The 14910-nt window shown below is 41.8% G+C and overlaps 1 protein-coding gene across 2 annotated transcripts in view; it reads right to left on the minus strand.

Moving 5' to 3' along the window:
* OXNAD1 (oxidoreductase NAD binding domain containing 1) overlaps positions 1–14871 on the minus strand; it is a 33821-nt gene extending 18950 nt beyond the window's left edge. The window contains exons 1-4 of one of the 2 annotated variants that reach the window (XM_079795542.1): positions 14512–14871; positions 9132–9289; positions 6608–6734; positions 6257–6320 (exon numbers count right to left, since the gene is read on the minus strand). In XM_079795542.1, coding sequence (XP_079651668.1) covers positions 6257–6320; positions 6608–6726 — 183 coding nt within the window. In that variant the 5' untranslated portion in view covers positions 6727–6734; positions 9132–9289; positions 14512–14871. Of the gene's footprint in view, positions 1–6256; positions 6321–6607; positions 6735–9131; positions 9290–10356; positions 10700–14511 lie in introns of those variants that run through there. The other variant, XM_079795543.1, reaches the window with a different exon arrangement.
* Between the last annotated feature and the right edge of the window lie 39 nt (positions 14872–14910).

The raw sequence follows: 14910 nt of genomic DNA on the forward strand, positions 1-14910 counted from the left end.
CTGGAGGAGAAAGAGGAACACAGAATTTCAACTGAAACATGTGAGCATGCTTCACAATCACATACTTGTCTATGTGAAATGATATCACCAATCATTTGCCAATGTCCAAATACAAAATTCAATGAAGAAGGGAAAGAAGCTAAATTTCTATTGAAAAAGTCCTGTTTTCATTTGGATAGTCCCTATGACCAACAATGTTATTATGCCTATTGGTAGTAACTCACACACTAATATACCTGTTGCCATTAGTCCTCACAATCTGGCACAACTGCTAGAAGTGGTCACACACAATATCTTGTACAATTCATGATTTTTAATACTGTTTTATTTCGTTAATACAAATACTGTACACTAAACATTTCTAGCAAAGTGGATTAAAAACATTAGCAAAAGCTTTTTGAAGGCCGCATCTTTATTTTATTCTGAAGCTAGTCTCACATGATTAAGATCTGTAATCATGGCCCTTGTTGTGTGCCATTTTTTCCTTTACTTTGATTGAATAAGTAAAACATGATGGAGAAACTTTATGTTTTAACATTTGTACTTGTTCTCATACTTAACGGATCAAAAGATTTCGCAACTGAAACCTCAACTAACCATGCCCTAAGTTAAAACACATGGCAGGAAATGAAGTTTTCCATAAAATAACATTTAGACTCTTCTACTGTTCAATAAAATAACAATGCATTTGCCAACTTTTACTAGCACGCATTTTTAAGGCTTTGACGAAGTCAGCATCTAAAAGGAAATTCCATCATACTGATTTTAAAAAGCTGGTTTTATATAGGATATCTTGATGTTACTGCTGCTACAACAGTCTCTGTACAGGAAATAGGTCTTTCTTTGGGAAACCTAAATGGCTTCCTCTGTTCATTCCCATTCATTTATTGGCTTAAAAATTTAGACAAAGCCAAGATTAGCGATGACCTGAAACGAAAGAGGGCACAGAGAATTTCAGAGTTGAAGAAAAACTTACTCATCATCAAAAAATACTATGTCATTTTACACATGAGGACACCAAAGCCCAGAGCGATCAGTCAACAGAGGCAGAAGACCACTCTGATGAGTAGGAACCTGATGAAAAGATACTGGTTTTACTTAAGAGATTTACTGACAAGGAAAGAGCACAAAATTCTGCCAACTGCACAACTTCTCAAGTGGTTTATGCCTGTCAATACTACATCCTGGCAAATGAATTCTCCTTGCTCCTACCAAACACTAACCTGTCCACCTGGGCTGATTTCTCTGCCTTCTCAAGCCTTCAGTGGAGCAAGTATCTTCTCTCATTCATCACCCCTTTCTCCCCCTTGCATGAGAACACATGCAAGCACTCAGATCTTCCACCTGTAATAATATTAGGAGCAAGCACCTATAATCAGAGCTTACCATGTGCTACGCACTTTACACACATTAATTCATTCAACCGTCACAGAAACTATAGAAAGCAAGGGTTAGTACTATCCCCATTTTACATATGAAAAAACGTGAGGTCTCACAGCTAGTAAGTGGCAAAGCAGGTACTGGAATCCAGGCACTTGATCGCTGTGCTTCGGTGCTTCTCAAAATACAACAGACAAACAAGCCTCTCCCTTATTCCAGCTATCACCCCATTTCTTTGCTCACATTCACGTAAAAGTGTTTCTGGCTCCACTTTCTCATCTCCCATTCTCTCTCCAACGCAAGACAGCCAGGCTTTCACTCTCAGCAATGGACTAACGCCAGTCATTCCGGTCACCCACTCCCCACTTCGCTAAACCCAATGATGACCGCTCCGCAGAATCCAGCACAGGCGCCCCTGCCTCCTGGAAACACGCTTCTCCTGCCTTTACCAACACCCTGCAGACTTCCCTCTTGCCCCTCCTTCTCCTCTCCCCTCATGGTCCTTCTGCTGCTGCTTGACCTCTAAATGCTGGCACACCCCAGGGCTGAGGCCTGGGCCCTCTTCCCTTACTCTCTATGCAGCTTAACCTTTTTATTTCCAGCAGTGAACTCCAAACTCTTCCACCCAACTGCTGATTTGAATTTCCATTTCAAACAACACATCCAACACAGAACGATTTTATCTCCCAAAGCTTCTTCCTTTTTATTATTATGCAAAATTTCAAATATATACAAAACTAGTAAAAATAGTGTAAGGAACTTTCATGAACCCATGTCCCAAAGTCAACATGGTATGAATTGATAAAAACTCATGGCTAATCTTGTTTCATCTGTAACTCCATCCACTTCCCATTTTCCCACCCCAGATTATCCCAAAGTTGAGCTCTTTACTTGCTCTCCTCCATGTCAGCAAATACACCGCACCATCATCATCTACCCAGAGTTCAAATCCCAAAGCCAGAAATCGCCTGGTTTCCTCTCCACTCACTAACTGCACCCTCACCTCAATTTGTGAATCCCATTAGCCTTGCCTCTGTCCCAGATCCACCCCTGCTCTCCGTCCCCATCACTACCAAGCTACTGTAAGCCACCATCACCTCTCCTGGGACTCTGTCAGTAGCCTCCAACCTGGTGTCAAAGCACAGCAAAAACCCAGTGTCTACCAAGCAAATAGGTGACCCATTAAAATGTAAATCACCTATCATTTTCCTGCTTAAAACCATCCCTCACTCTTAGAACAAAATCCCAACTCCTTATCCAAGCCCACAGCTGTTTATACAACCTGGGCCCAGCCTATCCCTCATCCTACCTTCCTCTGAACAGGCCAACCGAGTCCCTGCCTCAAAGTCTGGCTCCTGCTAGTCCTTCTGCTAGTAATGCTGTGCACCTGTCTGGCTTCTTTCAGTATTCAAGTCTCGGCTCAAATGGTACCATTTAAAATAGCACCCTGACTCCAATCATTAGCCTGGTTCACTTCCTTCATAGTTGTGGGAACCCTGAACAGAGTACGCTGGATGTTCAAGGCTAATTTGAGTGTGGGGGCCCTGTCCAGAGTATGCCGGATGCTCAAGGCCAATTTGCCATATGCAGGTGCAAAAGCAAGGACACAGCGATTATACTGTACGCAACGCACAGGCGTGCCTTTCTGTAGCCCAAGTACTGATGTCACTATTTGGCAAGAAGCCTCTTTTGTCCAAGTTGGTATAAAGATGTGCTGTTGACCAGCCGGTGCATGACCAGCTGGCTCCTGTGTTTGCTACTGTATTAGCAAGGGCTGCTTTGTGGGCTACGCTGTAAGGTTACTTTGAAGGACTGCTTTATGTGATGGCCCCTTGTTAGCAATGGCTACTTGCTCTGCAATAAAGACTCTCTTATATGCCTATGACTTCTCCTATCTTCTCTGTCCAATACCCAGCATCCATGAAGGTCCAGTCTCTGGCAGAGGGGTTCGGACCCAACAGTTAGCGTAGTTGGGCCAGATAAAGGAGTAAGTACTCCCAACAACTGGCGCAGCGAGCAGGGTTCATGAGGACGTGCACTCAGGAGCAAGTGCTCCTGACAACTGGCGTCATAAACAGGATATCAAGGAGAAACTCACTCTGACAATTGGTGCAGCGAGCAGGGTGAGCAGGGTTCAAGAGTAAGTACTCCGACAACAATGTATATGACACCTGACATTCTCTAGTTTATCTGCACCAGAATGAAGCTCCACATATAACAGGGGCTTTACCTGCCTCATGCACTGCTGAGTCCCCTGCACCTACAACCGGGCTGGGCAGACAGCAGGCACTTGACACATGTCTGCTGAATTTAAAATAAAAACTTCATCTGACTGGGTCTCCTGGTGGGGGATTGCGGGGGGGGGGCGGGGGGGGAGAGAAAGAATCTTGCCTCTTAGGTCACTTAAATTATTGAAACGCACCAATGCACCAATACCATACATTTAGACATGAACAAGTTAAGTTCTGGGCATAGTTAAGAAGCAGTAGCATAGGCAATATTCTTTCATTACCAAACTCTCCCATCAAATTGATGAACAGAGTACATCTTGCTCAGTGGGCCAGCCCTCTGAAGAGCCAGGCACAGAGTGACCCCTCCAGTGAAAACTTAGTGTTGCCTGAACAATCCTTATTGCATTACAGTAGAAATACTGTAATGCAATAAGGATTGTTCAGGCAACACTTATCTCTTTGGCATTTCGAAGGCTACCCAGACAGCTTATTCTTTGATCCTTGAGGAAAAATTGTGAGTTCAACACAGTCAAATGCCATTCAATTCAAGAGCTCAGTTTCCTGCATCAGCATGACTCAGACTGGTTACTTTACAGCCTCAAGAAAGAAGCATCAAAATCACAATACGCTCATTCGGTAAGTTCTCTATAGGGAACCCAATGTCTAGTAAGGAAAGGACATTTCTGGGTGGGCGAGTGGTCCATTCTTCACTCACCCAGGAGGAGCAGCAGGGTCCTTTGGCTTGTGCTGCAAGCTTCCCTCTGGCCCTAGGAGAAGCCATTCGTTATCTCCTCTTCTGTAAAATGCAGATGCCATCCTATCCTTAGCTCCCTCACAGACTTGAACTGAAGAGTAAGTGGCATATGGGAAGTTTTGTGAAGTATACTTGCAATTCAAATTAAAGACAAGAGTGGTAGACGAGACCATGTGGCGGGCCAGTTCTATAATGGCCCAACATTTCAACAAGTCCAAGGTCAGACTGGGATGAGCCCCTGATGACCTTATACTGCTGAGGCTATACATCTAGCTTTATCCAGGCTCCTCCCAGCTCCCAGCGCTCATTCTGTTTGGGAAAGGGGAAATTAGAAATAGGAGGAGAAGAGTTGCAATTCGAAAATTCTCCCAGCAAGGTTTTGAAATTAGCCCTATACTTTCTGACTTTTCAGCATTAAAATTCTCAACTTTTCAATTGCAGGATTAAAGTTTACATTAATCTTTGTAAACTTGGATCAAAATAACCCCTTCACCAAAAGTCTCAATAATTTTGTCCTGTAAAATTCTGAAACGGCTATCCTAATTCAGAGATTGGAAAACTATGACCCACAGACCGTATCTCGGTGTTCTGATAAAGCCACGCCGATTTGTTATGTGTTGTTTATGGCTGTCTTCACACTGTAGAGGCAGAGTTTTCTAGTTGGGACTAAGACTGGCCCATGAAGCTGAAGACTATCTGACCCTTTACAGAAAACCTGCCAGATTCTGCTCTAGTTCTACGTGCCTCAAAATATAACAGAAAAAGTATAGCCCAAGACTGTTAACCCACTTTTTCTTCTTCAAAACTGGCAAGGTTTTGCTTTTTAAAAAAGAAATTCTAACAAATCTCACATTTACAGAATCAGCATTTTTTTTTGTGTTGGACAAACCTAGAAAAGGTATTTTCAGACTTATCATCAGTGGGAAAGTGTATTTTCCCACACGTCCATATCTATTATGCTGAACTAATTTTACACAGGCTTCTCAGAAAAACATTGGCTTAAAGCTGAATTCACAAGCATACCGCTTTCAGTCCCGAAGCAATTTTCTGAAACGAGAACCAGCTTGAAAAGTGGGGTCTAAACAATATTCTATTACATCGAAGAGCACCCAACTATGTCTTCTAAAATTTCAACTACTGCAACAATACAATTTCTGACCATGCTTATGAAAGTGTATAAATCCTTCCTTATATTAAATATTTTTAACTTAGAACACTAAGCTAAATATATCCAAATAAAGAATCACTCAAAAAGCAAAACAAATATCCAATTTAAGTTTTTAAAAGAAAATGTGGTTACTCACTGAGGTAAAGGGTGAGGATCCTTATTTCCCAGCCCTTGACCCCTTCAGGTGGTGGGTTAGCTTTTAGTTTGAATATGGTAGGGAAAGGTCAGCCCAAGTAATAAGAGCTCGTCCACCTTCCTTTCTCAGATGTTAGTGTGTTCTCCCTTGATGAAATAAGTTGTTCTAAAGTAGGGATAAGAACAAGGACTTTGAGACATGGTGTCAAACAAATAAGAAAGAAAAAGGAAAGGTAAGCTATTCATAAGATGTGGGCTCTAAAAGAAGTTCTAGCCCTAAAATATAACCCTATGCATCATACTTGTGAGGACAATTCCTTCAATTGCTGCTAGAATACTTCCTTCATCAAAAAAAATTAATCTATTCATCCCAAGATTAAAGGGAAAAATTTGAGTATTTCACTGTCCTTTTTTCAAATCAGTTGTCACATGGCCTGTTCAGGAAAGTTCTAAACAGAAAAATTACCAACTCTCCCTGACTATCCTTCGAAGGGATAGAGCTCATCTAGTACCTTCTCCATAAGCCAGTCTTAACTGTGTGCAAACCATCCTGCCTAGAAAAGCCTGCCACAGCCCAAAGATACAGACCTCCTGTCGAAGGGCATTTGCAGTTCTCTCCAAGTGATCAGTTTTCCTTTTGGATTTCATTATGCTGTAACAGAGAGTAAAATTGGACTAGTAAGTATTACCCTCATAAGAATTAAATTAGTTTCCCTGTAATATCATGACTATACAAAATAAATATAATATTCTGGGTCCTAGAAAATGGTCTATAAAAATCTGTACATCTAACTAAAGTTTAACGATTTACTGATGCCATGTACATTTAAGCAGCGTGTTATGTTATGGCTTCAGGAGTTTGATATGCCTCCCATGACCATCACAGGTCAGGTCTCTTTGGAAATCAACCTCAAATGACAATGAAGGTCAATCACTCACCTGGTTAGAGTAAGGTGGCGCAAAGCGCCGCGTGTCGATTTCGACAAAGCAGCCTGGGAGCAGATGGCTCCAACAGAGCCTCGCAACAACGCAGGAACCAAGACAGCAGCACAGGCCATGGTGCTTCCTGGGCAAACAGAACACTGAGAATTAAAAATGGTAAGAAAAAGTGGGGAGATATCAAACTACTTTAGGGGCCAATGAGGAAGAGTTTACATCTAATGACAAAGCAATTAAGGGCCTAGTTCACACTGACAAAATTTCTGCCACTATTCAGAGTTGATTCACCTGATCTCCACAATAAATACAAATGCAATTATTGGTGCCACCAAATATTCATGTTCCCTATTAGTTTCCAAAATCTCTGACCAAGTTCACATGACTAATCTTACACTGTTACAGGGGAGTAGATTTTCTAACTGCAGTAGATTTTCTAACTGCTTGATAATTGTAGTCCAACCAAAGAGCACCACTAAGCCTTTAATAGTTCTTGTTAGATAAAGTGCAGGGAGAAACAAACTGAGGTCCACAACAAAGAGAATAAACAAACTGCAACTACATGAAGTAACAGATGAATATTACAAACATCAAAGTGAATGAAAAGAATGAAAGCAGCCACTCAAAAGAGCACACAGTCGGTGGGTCCAGTAAGATAAAGTACAGAAACAGACAAAATTAATCCATGAAGCTAGAGATCAAGTTAGCAGTTACCCTTGGGGAAGCAGTAGTGATAATGTCATCTCTTAATCTGAATGATGATTGCATGGGTGTTCTCATTTTGTAAAAATTCCATCAAATCACAGAGGACTTTTAGGGCAGTAAAAACACTCTGTATACCATAATGATAAATATATATCACTAGAAGCCCGGTGCACGAAATTCGTGCACGGGGGTGTGTGTCCCTCAGCCCAGCCTGCACCCTCTTCAATCTGGGACCCTTCAAGGGATGTCCGACTGCCCGTTTAGGCCCGGTCGGGCCTAAACGGGCAGTCGGACATCCCTCTCACAATCCAGGACTGCTGGCTCCCAACTACTCGCCTGCCTGCCTTCCTGATTGCCCCTAACCACTTCTGCCTGCCAGCCTGATCACCCCCTAACCACTCCCCTGACAGCCTGATTGATGCCTAACTGCCCTCCCCTGCAGGCCTGGTCCCCCCCCAACTGCTCTCCCCTGCAGGCCTGGGTCCCCCCCAACTGCCCGTCCCTGCAGGCCTTGTCGCCCCCAACTTCCCTCCTCTGCCAGCCTGGTCACCCCTAACTGCCCTCTCCTGCAGGCTTGATCGCCCCCAACTGCCCTCCCTTGCAGGCCTGGTCCCTCCCAACTGCTCTCCCCTGCTGGCCATCTTGTGTCCACATGGGGGCAGCCATCTTGTGTGTTGGAGTGACAGTCAATTTGCACATTACTCTTTTATTAGATAGGATTATACATTTGTCCAAATCCATAGAACATACAACACCAAGAGTGACCGATAATGTAAACAATGGACTCTGAGTGATAATGATGTGTCAATGCGGGTTCACCAACTGGAACTACCATATAATACCACTCTAGCGGGAGATGTTAATAATGGGGGATTGTTGATAATGGGGAAGGCCATGCTTGCATAGGGGAAAGGAGTATATGGGAAATCTCTGTACTTTCTCCCCAATTTTGCTTTGAACCTAAAACTACTGTAAAAAATTATCTTAATAAAAAAATTTAATCAAGCTGTCCTTTTAGGATTTATGTACTTTTCTGTTTGTAAGTTATATTTGAATAAAAAGTTTAAAAAAACAAAAACCCAGAAAGATCCCCAACATTTCCATGTCTAAAAACTACTGGCCTATCAAGAAAAGCACTGATTGGAAGTCAGATGATGTATTTTTTTTATGTATTCTGCTTTCCTTGGCTAATTTTTAAATATTTCTTTGACTAAGATGGCCACTTTTAACACATTATATTGCCTATCATAGTCAGCTTGAGAATAAAATAAAGATGTATATGAACACTCTTTTTTTCTAAGCTCTCTGGAAGGCACTACATAAACTAACTGTAATACATTTAGTGTTAGAAAAATATTCAAACTAGATGTGCTTATGTTCCTACTCCATACTCACTAATTCAGCCCTTCATTTGACAAATACTTATTAAGAGCCCATTATGTGGCAGGTACTGGGAATACAGACATTAACAAAACCAAGGCCTTCTTAGGGAGCTAATATTTTAAAAGGTAGAGACAAAAAATAGACAAAAGTAAATAAATCAGGTGGTGATGTAAGTCATATGTAATTTATTCAGTTATAACCAAATCGTATAAGAGCCACTGCTTCATAACTAATCTTTAGATAAGGTAAAAGACCTATTTCTTGCCATAGTATGACATAGCATCACTGTGGATAAATAATGCTACTTGCTATTTTTCTCTTGCATAAATGAAAAAAGTATAATGCCTCTTTACCTCATGCAAAACTACTAAATGTAGTTTCTCTCCTTTAAATATGCTAAACCAAAAATGGTGTTAATCACTGAAAGAAAGAAACTTACTTCAGAAGTCCATGAGACTTTTAGGAGTCATTAAGTATATGGCTGGCCGGCTGACGGATATGCAATATTTTGGTCCTGGTATTATACTGAGACCTTCGGATATACACTGGTTGGAACCCAGACTAGTGTTTCCATACAATGAAATCCTCACAAAGCTCCTGCAATGACAGAGACAACATATAAGAACAATATTTTGGGGAACTGTTAAAAAGAACTACTATCTCCTAGCTGCAAACAAAAAGGTTCATTATAATCAGCAGGCATCGCCTCACAGTAAAACTACTCTCAATTTCCCCCTTTCCATCAAGTCTTCTCTCATCTTTCTTTTTTTTTTTCTGATTGTTTTTTTTCTCTTTTCTGATTCCACCCTATGAAACCCTAGACCAATGGCTGGAATGATACAGTTAGTGTCATTTAAGGCCAAGTTCCCTAATAAAATTTAATTGCTATATATTTTAATATGAAAACATTGTTCTGCTTAGGACAATTATTGCTAAAATAGTCCTCACATAAGATACAGCTTTTAGTGATTATGCTGTTTGAATGGTCTGCTGTTCAAATGAACTGGAAAACAAAGACATGTTAATTTTTAAAAGCTGTTCTCTTTAAAATTCTAAAATCTTGTTTTGTAATAATAACCATGACCAAGAGTGCCACCTACTGGTAAATACGGGTATTTTTTTTTAATCAAATTGTGTTCAAAGGGAGTTCCAAAGCAATAAGGTATTTTTTTAAAAAAAAAAACTACCTATTTTTTGAACTATGTCCAATAGTTTCATATATTCAATTTAATTAACCATATAATATTAATATAGATTAAGTAACTTTTAAAATCATACAAACAAGAGTATTCCATAAATGTTTGTATCCTCATAGGCCTTACCTCATACACACAAAAAATCATAATTAACTCTATTACTGAAACAGAGAAAATTATCATAATGCTAAATAAAACATATCCATATAAGCAATAAAAAAATTACTGCAAGCTGCAAATTAAAGATTTAAAATGACCTGTACTGGTTTCTGTTCAATAAGTATACTCAATTTATTAAACAATTACTGGGGTGCCAGGTACTACATTAGGCCATAGAAACACAATAAAGAACCAAACACAAGGTCCTCACCATCTTGAAGCTTTTATTACAGTGGGACAGATAATAGTAAACAGATAATTGATTAGACAATTACTGATTACAATGAGTAAGATAAAAGAAATGAGTACCTCAGTTGGTTAGAGCAGTGGTCGGCAAACTGCGGCTCGTGAGCCACATGTGGCTCTTGGCCCCTTGAGTGTGGCTCTTCCACAAAAATACCATGTGCGGGCGCGCACGTACAGTGTGATTGAAACTTTGTGGCCCATGCGCAGAAGTCGGTTTTCGGCTCTCAAAAGAAATTTCAATCATTGTACTGTTGATATTTGGCTCTGTTGACTAATGAGTTTGCCGACTACTAGGTTAGACTGTCATCCCGATATACCAAGATTGCATTAATAAGTGAACCAATGAATGCATTAAGTGGAACAACAAATCAATGTTGTTTTCTCTCTCTCTAACCAATAATAATAAAAAAAAGAGTAGTGGGGTGGGTGGGGGAATATCACGAAAGGCCTCTCTCAAGAGACATAAGCTGAAACCTGAATGATGAGGAAGAGGCAGCCAAGCAGATGTTAAGAGCAGAGCATCTGGGCAGAGGCCCAATCACAGTCACACCGGTGTGTTAAGGAACCACAGCCAGCGTGACTGAGGAGCAGTGAGCTAGGTGAGCATGATGTGAGATGAAGTCAAGCAGACAGACGTGCCAGATCACATCAGGCTATAGTAAGGGTATGGACTTTATTCTAAGGGCAATGGGAAGCAACTGAGTAGTTTGAATAAACCAGGAGAGGGACATGATCAAATTTACATTAAAGGACTGCTCAGGCTGCTATGTGAAGAACTGATCATAGAGGGGCAAGAGTTGAAGCAGGAAGTCAAGTTAGAAGGCTCTATTCTAGGATTAAGTTACAAAGATGACAGAAGTAGATAAACATGGAATATATTTTAGAATTAAAGCCCTAAGACTTGTTGATAGTTTGGATGAAGTAAGAGAGCAGTGAGAGAAAGAGAAAAGCCAAGAACGCCTTAAAGATCATTAATGCACTGAAATAAAGTAAATTCATAGAAATATCATGGTATCCGTTGATTTAGAATCCTAGGTGCCACTGAAGAAGCAAAGGGGTTCTTGGCATTTGGCATTTGGTAAGTGAACCTAGTGGCATACAAGTTATTTCAAGAGTACTTGACTTGGAATCCATGGAAGTGGGCTCAGATCTGACTCCTTCCTGCTTTTTGATCTTGGGCCAGTCGCCTCTTACCATTTTTAAATGGGAATGCCAACACCACTTCATTGGATTGCTAAGAGAAATAAAGTTCTATAGGAAGTACCTGGCAAGCAAGAGTATTACAAAAAACTAAGCCAAATTCATTACCCCCCTCCCCTCCCTGCCAAACAATCTCACGAGGTAGTGGTTTGAGACTGCTAATAAATAATTCCCTTTAGCCTGATAATACAACAGGCACTCATAAAATACAGTTTCTATTACATAATTGTGACTTATTTCTAAGTTTGATCTTATGTTAAGAATTTTGATCACTGCTATTTTCCAGATCAGTAGTGTTAACATTTTATAACTTAAAAAAAATTTTAACCATAAATGGTCCTATAGCAACTAGTAAGTCTGCTTTTGTCATGCTTTCGGGGTCCAAAAATGTCTCATAACAGAATGTTTTCATTATCTTTTAAGAATAAAGTTTAATAGTCATTGTAATTTTTATTTTAAAATGCTGTGGGGTTTTTAAAAAAAAACTGCATCACGTGTTTGGCTAAGGTTTTATTTTCTACAGCACATTATGAACTCAAAACTGGGAACCACCTCTGGCTAGACAAAGGGTATGGCCAATAAACAGCAGGATGAAAACAGTATGGAAGGCCAAGGAGACCCTGAAATCTAGGTCTCAAGGAACCAGCACTGCTCTAGTGAAAATCTCAGCAGTCTGAAGAGCTTCAGGGCCATTTGTTTAATCTAGCTCTGCTTCAACACCATCATATCACAGATGACACTGAAGTTATGAAAAGCCTAGGTTCTGGGTCAGACAGATCTGAGTTCTCACCATAGCCACTGCCACTTACAGCTTTGCCTGGTTAGGCAAGTCTCCTTAGCCCTTATACCTCGTTTCCCAATGTTGAAGATGGGACTAATATCTATACCTCATTGGACTGTTATATAACAGCACTAGAGAACCAGTGCACAAATTCGTGCACCAGTGGAGTTCCTTGGCCTGGCCTGCAGAATTGGGCCGAAACTGGCTCTCTGACATCCCCCGAGGGGTCCTGGATTGTGAAAGGGTGCAGGCCAGGCCGAGGGACCCCACCGGTGCATGATCGGGGCCAGGGAGGGACGCGGGAGGTTGGCCAGCCGGGGAGGGACCATTTAGAGGGCTCCAGGGCGTGTCCGGCCCGTCTTGCTCAGTCCCAATTGGCCAGTCCCCAGCAGCACAGCAGCAAGCTAACCTACTGGTCGCAGCATCTCCCCCCTGGTGGTCAGTGCATGTCATAGTGACTGGTTGACAGGTCTACTGTCTGCCCCCTAGTGGTCAGTGCATGTCATAGCAAGCGGTTGAGCAACCTTAGCGTATCATTAGCATATTACGCTTTGATTCACTGAACTGCCAACCGGACAACCGGACACTTAGCATATTGGGCTTTTATTATATAGGATAATGCATGTAAACCATTTAGTACAGTGCCTGGCACATAGTGCCAATTATTATTAAGTATTTCATTAGTTTTGCTTCTTTCATTTTAGGTAATACATACTTGAAGAAAAGTTGGAAAATTAGAGAAATTATTATTTTTTAAATTACCCAAAACCCCTTAACTTTTAGGACTACTAGCCTCAGATCTGAAGATTCCCCAGATAACTGTGTTTGATAGATACAAATTGCTTTCTAAAAGGCCTACTAATTTATACTTCCATGAAACAGGTATGACTGCACCCATTTGTGTACATTCAAAAATGGCTCATCTTTAATTTTCAGGTGCTTATTCTCAGAAGCACTGAAGAACGAAGGATGGTTCCCAACCTCAAAATGTCCACTGAGACGACAGAATAAGACACTGGAGATTCTCCCTGGCCGCCTGTCCCCAAGGGGCTACCTGGGAAGTATCTGGTCTACAGAGATACAGGGAGCAGCCCTAGGCCACGCGCTTGGCTGGAATTTCTCCTTTGCCCAGACAGAGCAGAACCATCTCAGTTAACCCATGAAAGGTTTGAAGATGTTTCCTAACTTCTGGGTAGATCTTCAGTTACCCAAAGTGGACTATTTGGGAGGCATTTGAAATAATCTACTACAACTCCTTTAAGGTAACTTCTGGATTTTCTCCCTAAAGATTTCTCTGCCTTTAGACTTTCAAGCCTTAAAAGAGCTAACCCAGGTGAAACTTCACTTGTGTGCACAAAATTGGAAGCTTCATGGAAACATGTGAGTGTGTACACATAAATATGCAAAGGGATGTGTACATAGGTATCATGTGAAAATTAAGTATGGTACATGTGACGTGTGATTGCTGAACCACGTAAAACTCGTAATTCCTACACAGAAGTAGAATGTTAGATCTGAAGGGGATCTTGTATAGCATCTCTAATCGAACCCTCTTTTTTAGTCAGAAGAAGAAATAAAGCTCAAAGAATGTAAGTATCCAGTTCCCAGTGCTACAACAGTCGAATTCTGGACCCAGATCAGCTTCTCCATAGCGCCTTTTTCACAGCGCTGCAGTCCTTCTCTACCAAGACTTGATTTAATACCTAGCAATGAAACACTACCCCATAAAATCAGGTGTACCAAAACAGGCACTAGCATCGTTTCCAAGGCAAAGCACCTTTCGTTTGCATTTCGCTTCAAATATAAAGAGGCCTCAGATAGTATTAACTCTTGTCTGCTGATGCCATCCATTCCTTGGACAAAGAAGAAACTGTGGTTCACATTAAGTTATGTGTCCCCAGGCTTTGGGGACAGATAGGTGCTTCATTTCCTAAGTGTATGACTTTGGTCAAAATACCCAACTCTCTGTATCCCAGTATGAAGATTAATAATATGGAATAACATCTAACCTCCCCAGGTTGGTGGAAGCATTATACTTAGCGCAATACGGGGCACAAAGCGAACTCCCTGTAATAAAAGGTTATTACTGTTATTATAAATCATTTTAGTAAATGATGTCGTATGCTTGGCAAGCATAGAACTAGAACGCCATCTGCCTCCCAGGTCTTGGTCCTTTCAGCAACACAAATTTCGGGCATTTGACGATAACCTGGGGTGACGAAGAGACGGGGCTATACCTGAACAGCCAAGAGCAGCCACGAACTACAAGCTAGGCGTCACCTAGAGCGCAAGGTCACCCGGCGAATCGAAATTCCAAGGGAGCCTTTCGCCGGTCGCCGGGAAGGCACAGAGATCGAGAAGGCGGAGCGTCTCCCGTCGCCAAAGACCAAGCGAGGCTGCGGTCCTTCCTCCAGCGGCGCCGAGGGCCCAGACTGTGCCACCCCGGCCTGCTGCGGCCTTCAGCGGGGGCTGGGTTAAGGCCTAAGGTCCAGGGACATGAGGCCGGCAACCACAACCCGGCAGCAAGATGCCTCCGCGCCGCCGACCCTGCCGGTACCTATCTTCCAAAGAGCCCAACTCCGCCGGGGCCAGGACGCTTCCGGTGTCCCCGACGTGACGTAGCAGCAGCGCGCGAG

The sequence above is a fragment of the Cnephaeus nilssonii genome, assembly GCF_951640355.1.
Source record: "Cnephaeus nilssonii genome assembly, chromosome: 17".
Taxonomy (NCBI): Eukaryota; Metazoa; Chordata; class Mammalia; order Chiroptera; family Vespertilionidae; genus Cnephaeus; species Cnephaeus nilssonii.